The sequence below is a fragment of the Diceros bicornis genome, chromosome 27 (genome assembly GCF_020826845.1).
Source record: "Diceros bicornis minor isolate mBicDic1 chromosome 27, mDicBic1.mat.cur, whole genome shotgun sequence".
In the NCBI taxonomy this organism is placed as follows: domain Eukaryota; kingdom Metazoa; phylum Chordata; class Mammalia; order Perissodactyla; family Rhinocerotidae; genus Diceros; species Diceros bicornis.
The window spans coordinates 39,209,588-39,227,754 of NC_080766.1; the positions used below are offsets into that span (position 1 = coordinate 39,209,588).

An 18,167-nucleotide genomic window follows, 5' to 3' on the forward strand; every position below is an offset into this window, starting at 1 on the left:
AGGGCTGAGTTAGTTTCACAAACCATTGTAACATCTAAGATTTTTTATAAATGCATAATTTGGATAAACTTCGGAGACAGACAAAGCCAAGCAGCGTTTCAAAAGTAAGACAGTTGGTTACCCATGGGAGAAAGGAGAGAGAAGTGATCGGTAATAAACACAAAATACTTTTGATAGGCTAGTGATGTTCCAGTTCTTGACCTGAGTGGTCATTAAACGATAATTTTCTAGAATCCTTTAGCACTGTTAGGCATTAGGCTATTACCCTCAAGTTTTCAAACTACTCTTTCCTAACAGCTGTACAACCTTATGTCTACTATTTTAAATCCCAAACAGTAAGGCTTTAAGCAAGATATAATTATTCTACTTTGGGCAAAAGTTACTAACATTCTCACTGATCAAAAAGAAAACTGTAGGAGCCGGTCCAGTGGCGCAGCAGTTAAGTTCTCGTGCTCCACTGCGGCGGCCCGGGATTCACAGGTTCGGATCCCGGGCACACACCGATGCACTGCTTGACAAGCCATGCTGGGACGGCGTCCCATATAAAGTAGAGGAAGACAGGCATGGATGTTAGCCCAGGGCCAATCTTCCTCAGCAAAAAAGAGGAGGATTGGCAACGGATGTTAGCTCAGGGCTAATCTTCCTCACACACACACACAAAAAAACCCCTATATCACTAAAAAAACAGAATTTAGGTTACCTTTTGTGAGAGCTGGAGAGTCTTCCTTTTTCTTCCAATTATATAAAGATTTCTTTCCTCTTCACCTTTCTCTATTCTGAAGTCTTCCAACTTCCTACAAATTTAAGTATCCAGTTATATTAGTTACTGAACTGATGGATAAATAAAGGATATAAAGAGGAAAAACTAATCATTATGATTCTAGGAATCATAAGCTTATATACTTCTTAAACTAGTACAGAAAATTCCTAAAGTTATAACAAAACTTAAGGCAAGCTGTACTTCATGTTAGAAATTTAATACAAATAAAATCTCAGAGGCAACTAGGAGGTCCTGTTTTTCGTATTTAATACAGAAATATTCGTTCATTTGTATTGGCCCTACTAGGACCAACTCAAACAAGATCTCTCATATTAGCTACTCAAAACGTCCCTATGATTTTCCAAAACTGTAATTCCTTTCTCTAAAGGAAAAAATAAGAGCAGAATCCTCCTCCAAAAGTATTCAAACTGCATGTTTTATAATTTGTAGAAAACCACAACAGTAATGTCACTAGTTCTTCTACCTATATTTCACTTACATGATACAAAAGAAAGACTGTAATGTTACTGTGACCATTCAAGGCAAGGGACCTTCCACTACGAGAAAGGTACTGAATGAAGATCATTTTCCTTCTCCGCAGTTAGAGAATTCAAGTGACTAGGTGTCCTTTTTCTCCCATTTGAACACTGCTGAACATGTATGGCATTATGTTTTGTGTTCAATTTAAAATCTCACTGGAAAAATTTCAAAACTGACATCTTGGCCATGCTCTAAGTTATAACTGGACAATCAAATAAGTATAAGCACAGATGCTCTACGGAGAGAAACTGATTTCTAAGAGAATCACTTTTTTCTCAAGGTTCATCTGCAGCCCACACTCAGATTACAGTGGAACATTTTTCTATGCACAGGGAGTTCTAAATCAAACTCAACCCTTCACAAGTTGTCAATTTCACCACTTTTACGTGTATTTAAGGAACTTACGAGGTTTTTCACTTGCAGCCAAATGAAATTCCTACCCCATATCTGTACACTTCTCTTTTGTTTTGACAATCAAACACTACATACAATTCATTCGCAATCAATAATAAAGCAAAGGCACACTCTAGGCCTTCATTAGTATCATCGTCAACTGTGTGCGATTCTACACCTAATGAGATGGTCAGCTAAGACAAGTGATATTATAAAAGACCAGAGTGTATATGCAATTCATTTATTCTTTTATAATGAATAGGATTCCTGTTATTATTAGATTAAGACAAACTACATGCCTAAACTCAAGCCCCAAAAAGAATTACCTCTGCTGGGAAACAACATTGTGTGCTCACCTTTCTGCACAGTAGGGTCATTTATATTCTCACACTTTGACCTATTACCTAAATGTTTCACAACAGATACTACTTTTATAGTCAGAAAACAAATTTTTACTTTCTCTCGGTCCCTATCAACGACACCCTAATAAACAGCTGTGTAAAATTCGCCATTCCTCTCACTACAAAGATTGTTGTCAAGGGTGCTGACCACTACCACGTCACTCAGCATCTCCTTCATAAAATCCCATGTATATTTTACAATACTGGACTAGAAAGAGCTATGCTCTTCTTTGGGAAAATTATATTGCAGCAGACAGCTAAGTGACTCATAAAATCCACTCTCCTTTTCTTCCTTAGGAACAGAATCTCAATTTTTATGTAAGCTCTTTGCTGCCCTAAATAAACCATATTACCTAGCCTCTTCTGTAGCTAAGTATGGCCATAGGATGACACTGTGGTCAATGAGTTAAGAACAGAAATGTCGTATGGAAGCATTAAGGCTGCTTAAGTGAAGTTCTCTCAACTAGAAATGTCCTTTTAGCCTTCTGCCTCTCTTCCTTCTTCAAGTCTAAACCTCAACCTCCATTACAGATGCAGAGATGTGATGGCTAAAATATAAAGTCCAGCTACACTGAGTTAGGATTGGAAGCCACGTTCTAAGTTGGCAATGAGAAACAGAGCCTGAGTCCCTGATTAACCGAGGAAATTACTTCCAGTCTTCCTTTATGTTAAGAGAATAAAGGATTGTTTAAGAAACTGCTCTTCAAGTCTTTCACTCCTGATACCTGTTTGTTTCCCTTGGTTTTGACAGGAAAAAGTATCCCAAAATGACACTTTTCAGTTCTGAGGACCATGCAACTCAGACACAATGTTAAGGCGTCATTATAGCACGCTACGTACATGATGGTGATTTTCTGTATTTCTCAACCCAATTCCAGATTTTGCTTTTCACTATTTTATTGTGTACTTACAAACATTCTCAAATCCACTGTAAAATATAAGTATTATCCAATATTACTCCACCAATCACTGAAACGCTTCTGGCTAAACACACGAAGGAAAGACTTCTACACAACTATCTTCAAGGTATTAGTTATTACGAGACACCAATATGACAGAATACTGAAACACAGTTCAGATATCAGTGAAAATCAGTATTCACTGCCTCCATCTCAGTAACTCGAAAGTCACTATATTACAACTCAGTAGTAAGTAAGCCCCTACTGCCTAGACTATAATTATGAAATATCGTTTCCACCAAAAGAAAATACGGCTGCTTAAGAGAAAAGACCGATGCCAGGTCTCGGTCTAGAAATTTACAAGCTGAAACTGTTAACGCTTTACCATGCCCGAGAGCAAGGATGCTATGGAAGGCTACCATAGTCACTTAAAAAGGACTTAGAAGCCAACTTGAAGAGGCTCCTCCTGGCCAGAGGTGGGACAATTTAAATATCAATAAGGAATATTAGAAATAAGCTAAATGACAGCAGTGTAATTTATACAGTGAAAAAACACAAACACATCAATTGGTCATTGCTGGAGGATGAAAGGGAATAAATCTTTATTTTGAAGCTAAATAAAGCAAAATAATTAAGCATCTACCCTGTCTTTTAAATATAAACTTTACTACTGGATAATCAAATGCTACATTTGGCTAAATATCTTTTTCACAAGTATCTAAGATAATAAACGAAGACTTCATAGAGTTGAAATATCACTATTTCATACCCTCTAACAAATTAATGAATCTAGGCAATGAGCATCAATGCCTGCTAGCATCACAAAAAGAGAATGGATATTACGTGCCTTATAACAGAATTATACCACTTACAAAATAAGTCCTGCAAAAAAACTAAAAACATTTATGCCAGTTGAGACAACTGGAAATTTAAACACTGACTGGATATTTGGTTCTATTGAGGAGTTGTTTTCCTAAGGTATGATAATGGCACTGTGGTTATATTTTAAGACAATTCCTTATCTTTTAGAAATGCATACTGACATACTTTTGGACAAAAGGATATTAGATCTGGGATTTCTTTCAAAATAGTACTGAAGGGAGAAAAATGGGTGTTTGTACAGATGAAACAAGATTCGTTCTGAAAAAATTTACCACAGTAAAAAATGTTAGAACAATTTTAACATTTTCCTACCATAACTAAAACAGATGCCAATCCATTACTAAAATATACTTACATGATTATTTATACCACTAATGGATTAGAAGATGAGTAAATAACCATATAGATATATTTTCATAGATAGAAACAATATTGGGCCAGCACCATGGCTTAGCGGTTAAGTGCGCGCGCTCCGCTACTGGTGGCCTAGGTTCGGACCCCAGGCGCGCACCAACACATCGCTTCTCTGGTCATGCTGAGGCCGCGTCCCACATACAGCAACGAGAAGGATGTGCAACTATGACATACAACTATCTACTGGGGCTTCGGGGAAAAAAACGGAGGAGGACTGGCAATAGACGTTAGCTCAGAGCCGGTCTTCCTCAGCAAAAAGAGGAGGATTAGCATGGATGTTAGCTCAGCGCTGATCTTCCTCACAAAAAAAAAAAAAAAAACAATATTAATAGATAGCCTAAAACAAACCTAAATATGCCTAGTGGTACCTCTGGTACAACCACTCTTCGTTTCCAAGCCTGCAGGTCACGTTCTGTAGCAATCTGACTACGTGGAGCATTCTGATGCATCTGACGAACACCTTCAACTTGTCCACTACGACGCAGACCAATATTTGGAGGGGACTGGATGTCTAAGCTTAATCTTCTAAAACCTAGGGGAAAATAGTCAAGAAATGATTCCAAAACAAATTTCAATATAATATGCATTTAACAGGTAATAAACATATACAGTCCTCCTAATAAGATACAAACCAAAACTAAAGACCTACTGAAAACATTTCCGAAAAAAGAGTCTTAATGTGACTGAGATCAAAATGTAGAATACAGGGCCGGTGCCATGGCTTAGCGGTTAAGTGTGCGTGCTCTGCTGCTGGCAGCCCGGGTTCGGATCTCGGGCACGCACCGACACACCACTTCTCTGGCCGTGCTGAGGCCGCGTCCCACATACAGCAACTAGAAGGATGTGCAGCTATGACATACAACTATCTACTGGGGCTTTGGGGGGAAAATAAATAAATAAATAAAATCTTTTAAAAAAAAAAGTAGAACACAGAACAAACTAACAGAACTATTAACCTCAATTTCCATTTTTACTAGACTTTCTGAAATTTTTTAACGTACAGGTATTTTCTATTATAATGTTATATTTGCAGTCCTAAAAACCTTCCTTCCTTTCTTCAAAACTGCATATTAAAAACACATCGTTTTGGAAAAATTAGCGTTGAAGATACACTCCTCAACCTGCAGTGGGGTTTTGTTTTTATTTGTGGTGAGGAAGATTGGCCCTAAGCTAACATCTGTTGCCAATCTTCCTCTTTTTGCTTGAGGAAGATTGTCCCTAAGCTAACACCTGTGCCAATCCTCCTCTATTTTGTATGTGGGACACTGCCACAGCATGGCTTGATGAGTGGTGTCCACTCATCCACGCCTGGGATCCGAACCCACGAATGCTGGGCCGCTGAAGCAGAGCATGCAAACTTAACCACTATGCCACCAGGCCAGCCCCGTCCGATGGCTTTATAACAAGAGCTCTAACCAAAACATCAACTGTGACCTCAAGAGATAATATGAGCCACTCAGGCAAGCAGCTGCCAGGGTGGGTATTAAAAATTCACAAAAATGCACAGTGGGGAAATGCTGGCAGCACTTGATTGTAGCTGGGCGAGTGGGTGACAGGGCAATGCAGGCAACAGTGAACCCTGAGCCTGTGCAGAGCTGATCACATGGGCACAGGAGACAAAGCAACCTCCCACGAGCCAGAAGTCAAAGATGATGGAGACCAGCCTTGGGAGGAGGGAGAGGAGCCCCTGGCAAAATGCTTGTTTTCTTAAAACACAGGGTAAAGGGGCCCCTGCTACTAACGCAACAGAGCAACTGGGGGCTATACCCTTTCCTACAGGAGGCTATAAAATTCCACTCCAGCTATGCCAGCTCTCCTTGCCTAGGGTAAAATCCACATGAGTAGATACAATTTCTGCATTCTTCGACATAGAACACTCTGTTTACCATTCAAATGTGAACCAATCTGCACTGTACAACACATTATATTTCATCTACTAAAAAGAGCATTAAATTTCCCTGCTATTAATCCAAACATTTATATTAAAATACATCAACATATGTATAAAAGATTTTCATTTTGTCTTTGATTTGCAGTAGTTTTACTATGATATATTGTAGTCATTATCTATCGCTGCATAACAAATTACCCTAAAAGATTGTATTATTATATAAAAGAATGTGCCTGTTCTTGGAAGATTAGGATGAAGCATTAAGGGATAAAGTGTCAGAATGTCTCCAACTTACTCGAAAAAGGTTTAGAAAAAACATACCAGAAAGACAGAGACTGTGTATGTACACAAAAAGAGATGGAAAAAATGTAGCAAAACAATGAATCTAGGTGAAGGGTATATGGGTGTTCCTTGTGTTATTCCTGCAACTTTACTACAGGATTAATTTTTTTCAAAATAAAACACTGGAAGAAGTAAAGTCTTACGCTATGAATTTAAGGGAAAAAACCCCCAACTCCTCATATTAGTTTTTTTTTTTTTTAATAGTCCTAATCCATAGGCAGCATGACTTCACCAAAAATTTTTTAAATTCGTCTGTACTTAGGCTTTAAAGGTCCTTAAACTTAGCCAGTCCAAGGGAAAGGAACCAAGCAAAATAAAAGAAACTTGATTCCAGGGACCGGACCCATGGGCTGATGATTACGTTTGGTGCGCTTCACTTTGGCAGCCCGGGTTTAGCTTCTGGGTGCAGACCTACACCACTCAACGGTGGCCATGCTGTGGCAGCAATACACATACAAAATAGAGGAAGAGTGGCAGAGATGTTAGCTCAGGGAGAATCTTCGTTGGCCAAAAAAAAAAAAAAAAAGGAAGAAACTATTCTACACGAGACAAGGTTTTGTTAGTTTGTTTTTGCTGAGGAAGATCAGCCCTGACCTAACATCTATGCCAATCTTCCTCTACTTTATATGTGGGTCGCCGCCACAGCCATGAGTGACGTGTGGTGTAGGTCCACACCTGGGATCCAAACCCACGAACCCAGTCCACCAAAGTGGAATGTGCCAAACTTAATGACTACACCACGGGGCCGGCCCCAAGACAAGATTTTTATAGCCATTTAACAAGAAAGATTTCTAACATTCCATATAGTTCAGATAAGGTGTCATTAAAAACATGAAAATTATTTTCTTTGTGTTCTAGTAATGTAACTTGAAAACTTCCTCCACGGCTACCTAGATATGCCTTGTAAAATATAACAAATAAATGAATCATGGAACTGGAAAATCACCTTGGGAAACAAACAGGAAACTAAATGAGAAATCATGAGCTGCAACTAAGCCTCACAAAGGTGTCCAAATCAGTAATGTAAGAGCTTGAGTTTTAATGCCCACATGCAAAAGGGAGATAAGGCCTTGGGCCTGTGTAAGGCACACAGCTGTAAATGAGAAACAGGCCTCCTGCCCCACAACCCCACCCCCGCTCCCCCCAAAAAACCCCAAATCCTTGCAGTGCTATACCCTAAACAAAATTCTAATTCACCCACAGGCATAAGGAAATAATTAGAAAACTTCTCTATCTCGGCCTGAATCCAGATTAGAAGAGGGGTGGCAGGTAAGGGGAGGAATCTCCCCTGGGAATTCATAAACATGTCCTGTACTTCACTTGAGTTAGGGGTTCAAAGTTTATATTACTCATGTGGTCCAAAAACTACAAAAATGGTAAGTTAAAGTAAGAATTTGTCCTAGCAGGACCCGCATATCCCAATGCCTTCTTCCACCAAGCTTACCGTGTGCAGTGACTACCTGTCTTTCGGCTAGCCTGCCTTTTATACCATTTAGTTCTTTTCAGTAAAGACAATTTGTCAGATATTTAATTCACTGTTTTATAAAACTTCTTAAATTGATAAGATCATAGATTAAACAAAATATGTTACTTATAAAAGGCCCTAGGCTGGTGATAACTTTGGGTATGTTATAGAACCATTTGTAAAACCATTCTGGAAAAATAGGCCCATCTACTCAATTCAGTTTTTTAAAAGGTAAAATGTTTAAAGCAAGGGAAACCTTCAACTATAGTTTTCCTGTAAGGAACACTTTGTTCTTTACTCTTGTTTATTTAATACGATTTTGTAAATATTCTTATTTTAGAGCAAAAAAGGTTTCAATAGACTTTCATAGTACTTGAAAATCAAATGTCTATTTGTTAATACATCAACTTTACATCTAATAAAGCTACCTCCAGACTACTCCTTAAGTTGTAAAAAATACATTGTTTCAAGTTATTGACATTGCTTATACCTGACAATGACTTCATTTACTCATCAATTTCAATCCAGCCATATTAAAGCAAAATATTTCTCATATATTTTTTACCTCTTCGGGGTGTTTCTTCCCCATTTGGAAGTCCACTTGGAACAGTATCCTGACCTGCTCCCATTCTCTGATCTTGCTGCTGCTGCAATTGTCTTATCATTCCATCAAGAACACTGGACTCTGGGCTTCGTTCACCATTATCATTGGTTTGTAAGCTTATAATTTGTTCAATTACCTCTCCATCACCTGCAAATCAATGAATGAATATAAAATCATAACATATATAAAACCGAAAAAAACACTGTCAGAAGACTACAATTAAATCACATTAGAAAGTGTCAGAAATCCTGCTTTTACAAAAATAATCAATTAAAGATATCCTTTTTATTTATAACTAATTAAGTCAGAGAAAAGATTCAAAACAAAATCCTTCCTCTGGAGTACTAAGCACCACAAAAACCTCCTCAACAGGGGCCGTATATAATGATAAAAGGGACACTCCACCAAGAACACATATCACTTTTAAATATATATGCACCCAGTACAGGAGCACCAAGGTACATAGAGCAACTATTAACAAACCTAAAAGAAGATATTAACAACAACACAATAATAGTAGGGGATCTTAACACTCCACTCTCATCAATGGACAGATCATCCAGACAGAAAATCAACAAGGAAATAATGGACAAATGAAAACTTGATGAGATGGACTTAATAGATATATATAGAGCACTCTATCCAAACACAGCAGATTACACATTCTTCTCAAGCACAAATGGAACATTCTCAAGAATAGACCATATGTTGGGAAACAAGGCAGGCTTATATAAATTTAAGAAGATTGAAATCATAACAAGCATCGTTTCTGACCATAATGCCATGAAGTTGTAAATCAACTACAAGGAAAAAACTGGGAAAGAGACAAAGCTGTGGAGACTCAACAACATGGTACTAAACAACCAATGGATCATTGATGAAATTAAAGGAGAAATCAAATCATATCTGGAGACAAATGAAAATGAAAATACACCATACTAACTCATATGGGATACAGCAAAAGCAGTCCTGAGAGAGAAACTCAGAGCAATACAGGCCCACCTTAACAAACAAGAAAAAGCCCAAATAAGCAACCTCCAACTACGCCTAACAGAATCAGAAAAAGAAGAACAAAGAACAAAGAGGGAAATAATAAAAATCAGAGCAGAAATAAATGAAAGTGAAATCAAAAAAACAGTAGAAAGGATCAATGAAACAAAGAGCTGGTTCTTTGAGAAGATAACCAAACTGACAAACCCTTAGCCAGACTCACCAAGAAAAAAAGAGAGAAGGCTCAAATAAAATTAGAAATGAAAAAGGAGAAATTATAACAGATATCCCAGAAATATAAAACACTATAAGAGAATGAAAAACTGTATGCCAACAAATTGGACAATCTAGAAAAAACGGATAAATTCTTAGACTCATACACCCTCCCAAAACTGAATCAAGAAGAAATACAGAACCTGAATAGACCAATCACAAGCAAAGAGATTAAAACAGTAATCAAAAACCTCCCCAAAAATAAAAGTCTGGGACCAGATGGCTTCTCTGGAGAATCTTACCAAACATTCAAAGAAGACTTAATACCTATCCTTCTCAAACTATTCCAAAAAACAGAGGAAGATGGAACACTTCCCAACACATTCTACAAGGCCAACATCATCCTGATACCAAAGCCAGGCGAAGACAATACTAAGACCGATATCCCTGATGAACATAGATGCAAAAATCCCCAACAAAATATTGGCAAACCGAATACAGCAACACATTAAAAAGATCATACACCATGATCAAGTGGGATTTATACCAGGGACACAGGGATGGTGCAACATCCGCAAATCAATCAATGTGATACACCACATTAACAAAACGAGGAATAAAAACCATATGATCATCTCAATAGATGCAGACAAGGCTTTTGACAAGATCCAACATCCATTTATGATAAAAACTCGCAACAAAATGGGTATAGAAGGAAAGTACCTTAACATAATAAAGGCCGTATATGACAAACCCACAGCCAACATCATAATCAGTGGGGAAAAACTGAAAGCCATCCCTTTCAAAACAGGGACAAGACAAGGGTGCCCACTCTCGCAACTCTTATTCAACACAGTACTGGAGGTTCTGGCCAGAGCAATTAGGCAAGAAAAAGGAATAAAAGGAATCCAAATAGGCAACGAAGAAGTGAAACTCGCATTGTTTGCAGATGACATGGTCTTATATAGAGAAAACCCTAAAGAATCCATTGGAAAACTATTAGAAATAATCAATAACTACAGCCAAGTTGCAGGGTACAAAATCAACTTACAGAAATCAGTTGCATTTCTATATACCAACAACAAACTAACAGAAAGGGAACTCAAGAAGACAATCCCATTTACAATTGCAACAAAAAGAATAAAATATCTAGGAATAAATTTAACCAAGGAAGTGAAAGACCTATACAATGAAAACTATAAGACATTATTGAGTGAAATACATGATGACATAAAGAAATGGAAAAATATTCCATGCACATGGATTGGAAGAATAAACATAGTTAAAATGGGGGCCGGCCCCGTGGCTTAGCGGTTAAGTGCGCACACTCCACTACTGGCATCCCAGGTTCGGATCCCGGGCGGACACCAACACACCACTTCTCCGGCCATGCTGAGGCGGCGTCCCACATACAACAACTAGAAGGATGTGCAACTATGACATACGACTATCTACTGGGGCTTTGGGGGTAAAAAAAAAAAAAAAAAGGAGGAGGATTGGCAATAGATGTTAGCTCAGAGCCGGTCTTCCTCAGCAAAAAGAAGAGGATTAGCATGGATGTTAGCTCAGGGCTGAATTTCATCACAAAAAAAAAAAAAAGTTAAAATGTCCATACTACCTAAAGCAATCTACAGATTCAATGCAATCCCAATCAGAATCCCAAGGACATTCTTCACAGAAACAGAACAAAGAATACTAACATTCAAGTGGGGCAACAAAAGACCCCCAATAGCTAAAGCAATCCTGAGAAAAAAGAACAAAGCTGGAGGCATCATAATCCCTGAGTTCAAAACATACTACGAAGCGATAGTAATTAAAACAGCGTGGTACTGGTACAAAAACAGACACGCAGATCAATGGAACAGAATTGAAAGTCCAGAAATAAAACTTCACATCTACAGGGAGCTAATCTTTAGCAAAGGAGCTAAGGACATACAGTGGAGAAAGGAAAGTCTCTTGAATAAATTGTGCTGGGAAAACTGGACAGCCACTTGCAAAGAATCAAAGTAGACCATCTTCTTTCACCATACACAAAATTTAACTCAAAATGGATCAAAGACCTGAAGATGAGACATGAAACTATAAAACTCCTGGAGGAAAACATAGCTAGCACACCACTCGTCATCAGCCATAAAGGGATCTTTTCAATTCCACTTCTACTCAGACAAGGGAAACAAAAGAAAAAATAAACAAGTGGGACTTCATCAGATTAAAGAGTTTCTACAAGGCAAATGAAACCAGGATCAAAATGAATAGGGAACCCACCAGCTGGGAAAAAGTATTTCCAAACCATATATCCGACAAGGGCTTAATCTCCATAATATATAAAGAACTCACACAACTGAACAACAAAAAAACAAACAACCCAATCAAAAAATGGACAGAGGAAATGAACAGACGCTTCTCCAAAGAAGATATACAGATGGCCAATAAGCACATGAAAAGATGCTCAACATCACTAATCATCAGGGAAATGCAAATCAAAACCACACTAAGATATCCTCTTACACCCGTTAGAATGGCTATAATCACCAAGACAAAAAACAACAACTGCTGGAGAGGCTGTGGAGAAATGGGAACCCTAATCTACTGCTGGTGGGAATGCAAACTGGTGCAGCCTCTATGGAAAACAGTATGGAGATTCCTCAAGAAATTAAAAATAGAAATACCTTATGATCCAGCTATCCCACTACTGGGTATCTACCCAACGAACCTGAAATCAACAATCCAAAGAGGCTTATGCACCCCTATGTTCATCGCAGCATTATTCCCTATAGCCAAGACATGGAAGCAAGCCAAGTGTCCCTCGACTGATGACTGGATAAAGAAGACGTGGTATATATATGCCATGGAATACTACTAAGCCATAAAAAAAACAAAATAGTCCCATTTGCAACAACATGGATGGACCTGGAAGGTATTATGTTAAGCAAAATAAGGCAGAAAGAGAAAGACAAACAGGGCATGATTTCACTCATATGTGGAAGATAAACGAACACACGGACAGCTAGAACTGTTTGGTGGTTACCAGGGGCTAGGGGGGTGGGGGGGCGGGCACAAGGGATGGAAGGATGCACTTAGGTGATGACTGACAAACAATAATGTACAACAAGAATTTCACCAAAAAAAAAAAAGAAAAAACAAAAACGAAAAAAACAAACAAACAAAAAACCTCCTCAACAGAGCCTCCGAAATCCCTAGAAGTGAGTACATGGAAACACATTTCAGTGAAAGCTTAGTTTGCTGTCTCACACTAACACCCCTCATTTACACAAGATATACTTCATTAAAATTTTCCAAGGTTATTTCCCAAGGTCTCTGACGAGAACAAAGAAACAGTGTGTGACTTCCGATGTAGAGAAAAGCAGTGCTATTTCTTCTCTCCTGTCTTGAGAAATAAAAAAGAGAGAGTAACACCTTTTAGCCCTTCAACAAACTACAACTCTCCTCCTGCTCCAAGCATGCTGAGAGCACATGTGCAGTTGAGGGAGGGAGCTACACAGGCCTCTCGCACTAAGCTTATAAGTTACTCTATCTCTTAGATATGCTTTTAGCATAGCCAGTACCCATAAGTCTTACCTAAAGTACAAAACCAGATTTGTTTAAAACTATCTTTGCTTTATTTTTCAAATAATACATTTTCAGAGATATTTAATAGGTTTAGAGCTAGTGTTAATGGAAAAAAAGCATTAGATGGTTGTGGAGTCTGGAAATTAATCTAACGTTAACATTTTCATGCAAACTATTCCTTACGTATCCTCCCACCATAAGACATCTTCTTTGAACATTATATATGACACAGATCAACCCATCAACTTATAAGCATAACTCTAACAAATTGAAATTAATAAGGTATTAAGCAAAAAGAATGCCAAGATACAACTTGCCTCCACAGTAACAGATCCAGAAACTGAAAAATGCCATGTACTGTTTCAGGGGGAAAAAATACTTCCATCCTACTCCCTGAGTTAGATTCTTTTACACCTCACTGATAACATCTCCATTTTACTATGGAAATCAATGGAGAATTTATAAGAACTAAATGTCGTAACTTAGATTAACTGTCTTAAAATCACTAAAAACTTTGGATCGCTCGAGAAAAATGAGCTAAGAAAGCAAGAAGTGGAGCCCTAACCTAAAAAGATAAAAAGATTTTAATTAGAACTGGGTATAACATAAAATTCTTATGGTCACAACATGGAACCAAATGGAAAACAGTAGAAAAGGAAACTTCTAATCCTCTTCCCCTCCCTCCAAAAATCCTAGGTCTATATCTTTTCCTTCACAGCACAGAACACTTAAATGTAACTTGGCAAATATCATCAGAATTATTGCTTCTCTTTGGCATAATGCAGTCACTATTCAAACACTAAAAGAGGGTCCCACTCATGAAGGCTTAAATGCTACAGGAACTGCCCTCCTACCATGAACTACTACAACACTGGAAAAAATACATATACGCAACAAGGACTTTCAGACACTGGACAGCAGACAGCCCAGGACTGTGATCCCTGAGAGAAGACAAACAATGGAGTCCAGTCTTTTGATTGCTCCAGGTAACAGCCTAGAGACAATTTCCAGGCTGCAGAACAAGAAGAGGGGAACCCAAACAGCATCCTGGGGTCTCACTGAGTTGAGAAGACAGTGGTCAGAGTCTGGCAGCAGGGAAGAAGACTAAAATATGCATGGCTGAATATCAGAGGGGAGTGAATTGCAAAGAAAGTTCAAAAATATCTAGTGAGGTCCAATCAATTCTTTGACTAAAATAATACGTGCACACACTGGGTAAAACTCCACCATGCTGGGGAAAAAACATGAGAAAGCAGTATGCCAAAAATCTCCTAGTGCTCTCACAGGGCTGGAAATCATTCATGTTCCCACCAGGCAGAACAGAGAGACTTAATACACAGCAGAAATGCTTTATTTATGCATACTTCCAATTTTAACACTCAGAATATTTAAAACCCGGGCCGCCAGTAGCGGAGCACGCACACTTAACCGCTAAGCCTCGGGGCCGGCCCAGTAACAGTCTTCAAAACAATAAATACTACCAAGGATAAAGAGGAACATTTTATAATGATTAAAGAATTAATTTACAAAGAAGACAATGTGAAATGTGTATGCACCTAATAACAGAACTTTAAAATACATAAAGCAAAAATTGATAAAACCAAGGGGAGAAATAAGACAAACCCGCACGATAGTTGAATATTTCAGCACTCCCTATAATAGCCCACAAATGGGAAAAAGCCAAATGTCCTTCAACTTTTAGTGAATATGGATAAATGATGATATATCCATACAATGGAGCATTATCAACATACAGGAACGAATGACTGATACACGCAACAATAGGAATGAATCTCAAAAGCACCATGCTAAGTTACAGAAGCCAAACACAAAAGACTACATATTGTACAATTCCATTTATACAAAATTCCTTAAAAAGGTAAAATTAAAGTGACAAAATAGAACAGTCCTTACAAAGGGCAAGGAGAAGGGAAAGAATCAACTCCAAACACAATAGGCCCAAGAAAATTTTGGGGGGCACTGGAAACATTCTATATCTTGACTGTTTAACATTCGTCAAAACTCATCTGAACTGTACACTTAAAACTGGTGAATTTTGTTCCATGTAAAGTATACCTCAATCCAATTAATAAACGTTGGAGGGGCCAGCCCAGTGGCGCAAGCAGTTAAGTGCATGCGCTCCGCTGCAGCAGCCTGGGGTTTGCAAGTTCAGATCCCGGGCATGCGCCAACACACCGCTTGTCAAGCCATGCCGTGGCAGCATCCCATATAAAGTAGAGGAAGATGGGCAGGATGTTAGCTCAGGGCCAATCTTCCTCAGTAAAAAAACAAAAGAGAAGAATTGGCATCGGATGTTAGCTCAGGGCTGATCTTCCTCACAAGAAAAATAAATAAATAAACATTGGAAACAGTAAACACACAGTAATTTACATTAAGCTTTAACCTTAAATATAACTGATGATTTAGTGTTTCAGTAAATCAATCCTCATCCAAACAAATAGAAACATTGTTTTTTCTTTACCTAATATCTGTAGGGAGTTACACCGCACTGCTACGAACAAACACAAAAAACCAATACAAAAACTCTGTACTTGGCTAGGATAGGCAAAGTACAAGATGGGACTGGAACATCCTGTGCCAGCAAGAAAGTGTTCAAGGAATGATAGGGACTTGGGAAAGGACACAAAACACAGCTTGAAGAGGCTCTCCTAGTCAAATCTAAGGATATTATCACAACAAAATAGTGACAGTAATGGGTTATAACCCACTGTATAGCAACCCAAAAGTCCATACTAAAACTTAAAGAACTACATAAATAAAGGAAGAGCAGCAGATGCCAACTAATAAAATGCAGATTCAATGATGACAGTTAGAAAACAACCATTTTGCAACCTTCATAGTAACAACTGATTCAGACAAAAATGCTCAATGGATCCTAAAACTTGTGGTAAAGTTTGGTAAGGAACAGGTTATTTACATCATATCTCCCCACAAATTACTTACTAACTACAAAGAGAAAAATAGTGGAGCAACTTGGCAGGTACCACCTTAACCAAGTGTTCAAAGACGACATTACCAATAATTGGACAAAACACAGTCATAAGCATCCTGATATGAAGGAAGGCTACAACATCATTTATGTTGTATTTTGTCAAAAATGCATAACCAGAACTTAATGACAACAAAATTTAATGTGCAGTCTGAAACTGAAATCTACATCAGGGGAGAACAAAAAAAGCTATAAAAGTTATTATGGAGCAACAGACAAAATCTGATTATAGAGTATAGATCTGATAACAGTATTATATGAGCATTAAATGTCCTAACTTCAATAACTGTTTACCATTATGTAAGAAAATATCTTTGTTCTTGGAAAATACATACGGAAGTATTTAGGGGTAAATGGACATAAGGTCCAGAACTTAAGTTTCAAATGGTTCAAAACAATAATATGTATCCAGTGACAGAACGATGAAACAAATATTGCAAAATATTAACACTGGTGAATCTGAAAGCACAGGACTTCTCTGTAATATTCTTTACATTTTTCAAATAACAAGTTTAAAATAAAAAGACTTTGCACTTACTTGTTGCCACATAGCCTAGCTGTGGAACCAAATGTTCATCTGCAGAATTTTCTCGGCCTGGCACTAATCTCTGATACTTAGTTGGATGAGGATTTCCATCTACATCTACCAAGAACGGTGGAGGCATAAGGTGAGGAGCCTGCTGAGTTTGCTCGTCTAAGACATAATTATTAGAATCTCTAATCAGTGGTCGATAGTCAGTATGGAAGAACATCTGATCAGGAATCTAGAAAAGGGAAGTTTACAGATTGATATTTTGAGGTTTATATAAAGAAAACAAAGATTAAACAGCAATTTTATAATTAGAAAAACTAAGGATATCAAATTAATACATCTAACCTATTTTCAAAACAACCTTCATAACTACTTCAGAGGCCATAAAAAAGTATGAAAAATGACCTTTTCATATGGCTTGCTGCATCCAAAACCAAATATCAGAAGGTGCCCATGAGAATCTGTACAGGCAAAATGCTGTCCATCTTGTGAAAACTTACAGTCAAATACAGCTCCATGTCCTTGGCCTTCAATCTAGGAAACACAGAGGGAAAAAGTTACGACCAATTCTAGACAAGTGCTTTTGCTGTGTCAACTGTTTTCATGTTGATAGCTTCCTATAATATATCACTTCTGAAAACAATATTTAAAAACAAATTTTGCACTAAGTATATGTCAATTAATATTTTCAGAAAATAAAATTCATTTTAGATACCACTAGCCTAGAAAAAATCTTGAAAGATCTTCTAAGAATTAGTTCTCAAAATGATCAAATGAAGGATCATAAACCATCCAAAGTAAAGGCTTTCTTTACTTCTGAATGACAAGCACTTTCATAAACTTTTGTTTCAATATATAACAAAAGGCTATTGACTAATAACCTACAAGGCAAATGATTAAAGATTAACAAAGTTTGGTATTCATGAACTAAAACCAATACTTTTCTGGAGTTTAAATTTTCTAAGATGACTGACCATCATGCAAAATTTGGAATGCTGCAAAGTCTCAAGGGGGCATGTGTAAATGCCTGTACCAGCAACTACCTTATTTCAAACTGCCACAAATTTCAGGAAGGATGCCCTAAGTGCATCATGAACATGTCTTAGATTACTTTTAAACTCTTTTATTCTTGCTTTTCAACTCTAAATTATATTAGTTTAGTAGCAATTTATAGTTAAAGGAGTTGTTTCATTAACTCAACAGTGTTGAGCTAAGCATACTTGCTGTCTGAGCCTCTAACTTTCCAATAACTAAACTTTAG

The 18,167-nt window shown here is 37.7% G+C and overlaps 1 protein-coding gene across 3 annotated transcripts in view; it reads right to left on the reverse strand.

Moving 5' to 3' along the window:
- BRWD1 (bromodomain and WD repeat domain containing 1) overlaps positions 1–18,167 on the reverse strand; it is a 121,860-nt gene that overhangs the window by 61,229 nt on the left and 42,464 nt on the right. For all 3 annotated transcript variants that reach the window (XM_058523115.1, XM_058523114.1, XM_058523113.1), the window contains exons 16-20: positions 17,312–17,440; positions 16,913–17,138; positions 8,553–8,738; positions 4,638–4,821; positions 701–794 (exon numbers count right to left, since the gene is read on the reverse strand). In XM_058523115.1, the coding sequence (XP_058379098.1) occupies positions 701–794; positions 4,638–4,821; positions 8,553–8,738; positions 16,913–17,138; positions 17,312–17,440 (819 nt within the window). The remainder of the gene's footprint in view (positions 1–700; positions 795–4,637; positions 4,822–8,552; positions 8,739–16,912; positions 17,139–17,311; positions 17,441–18,167) is intronic.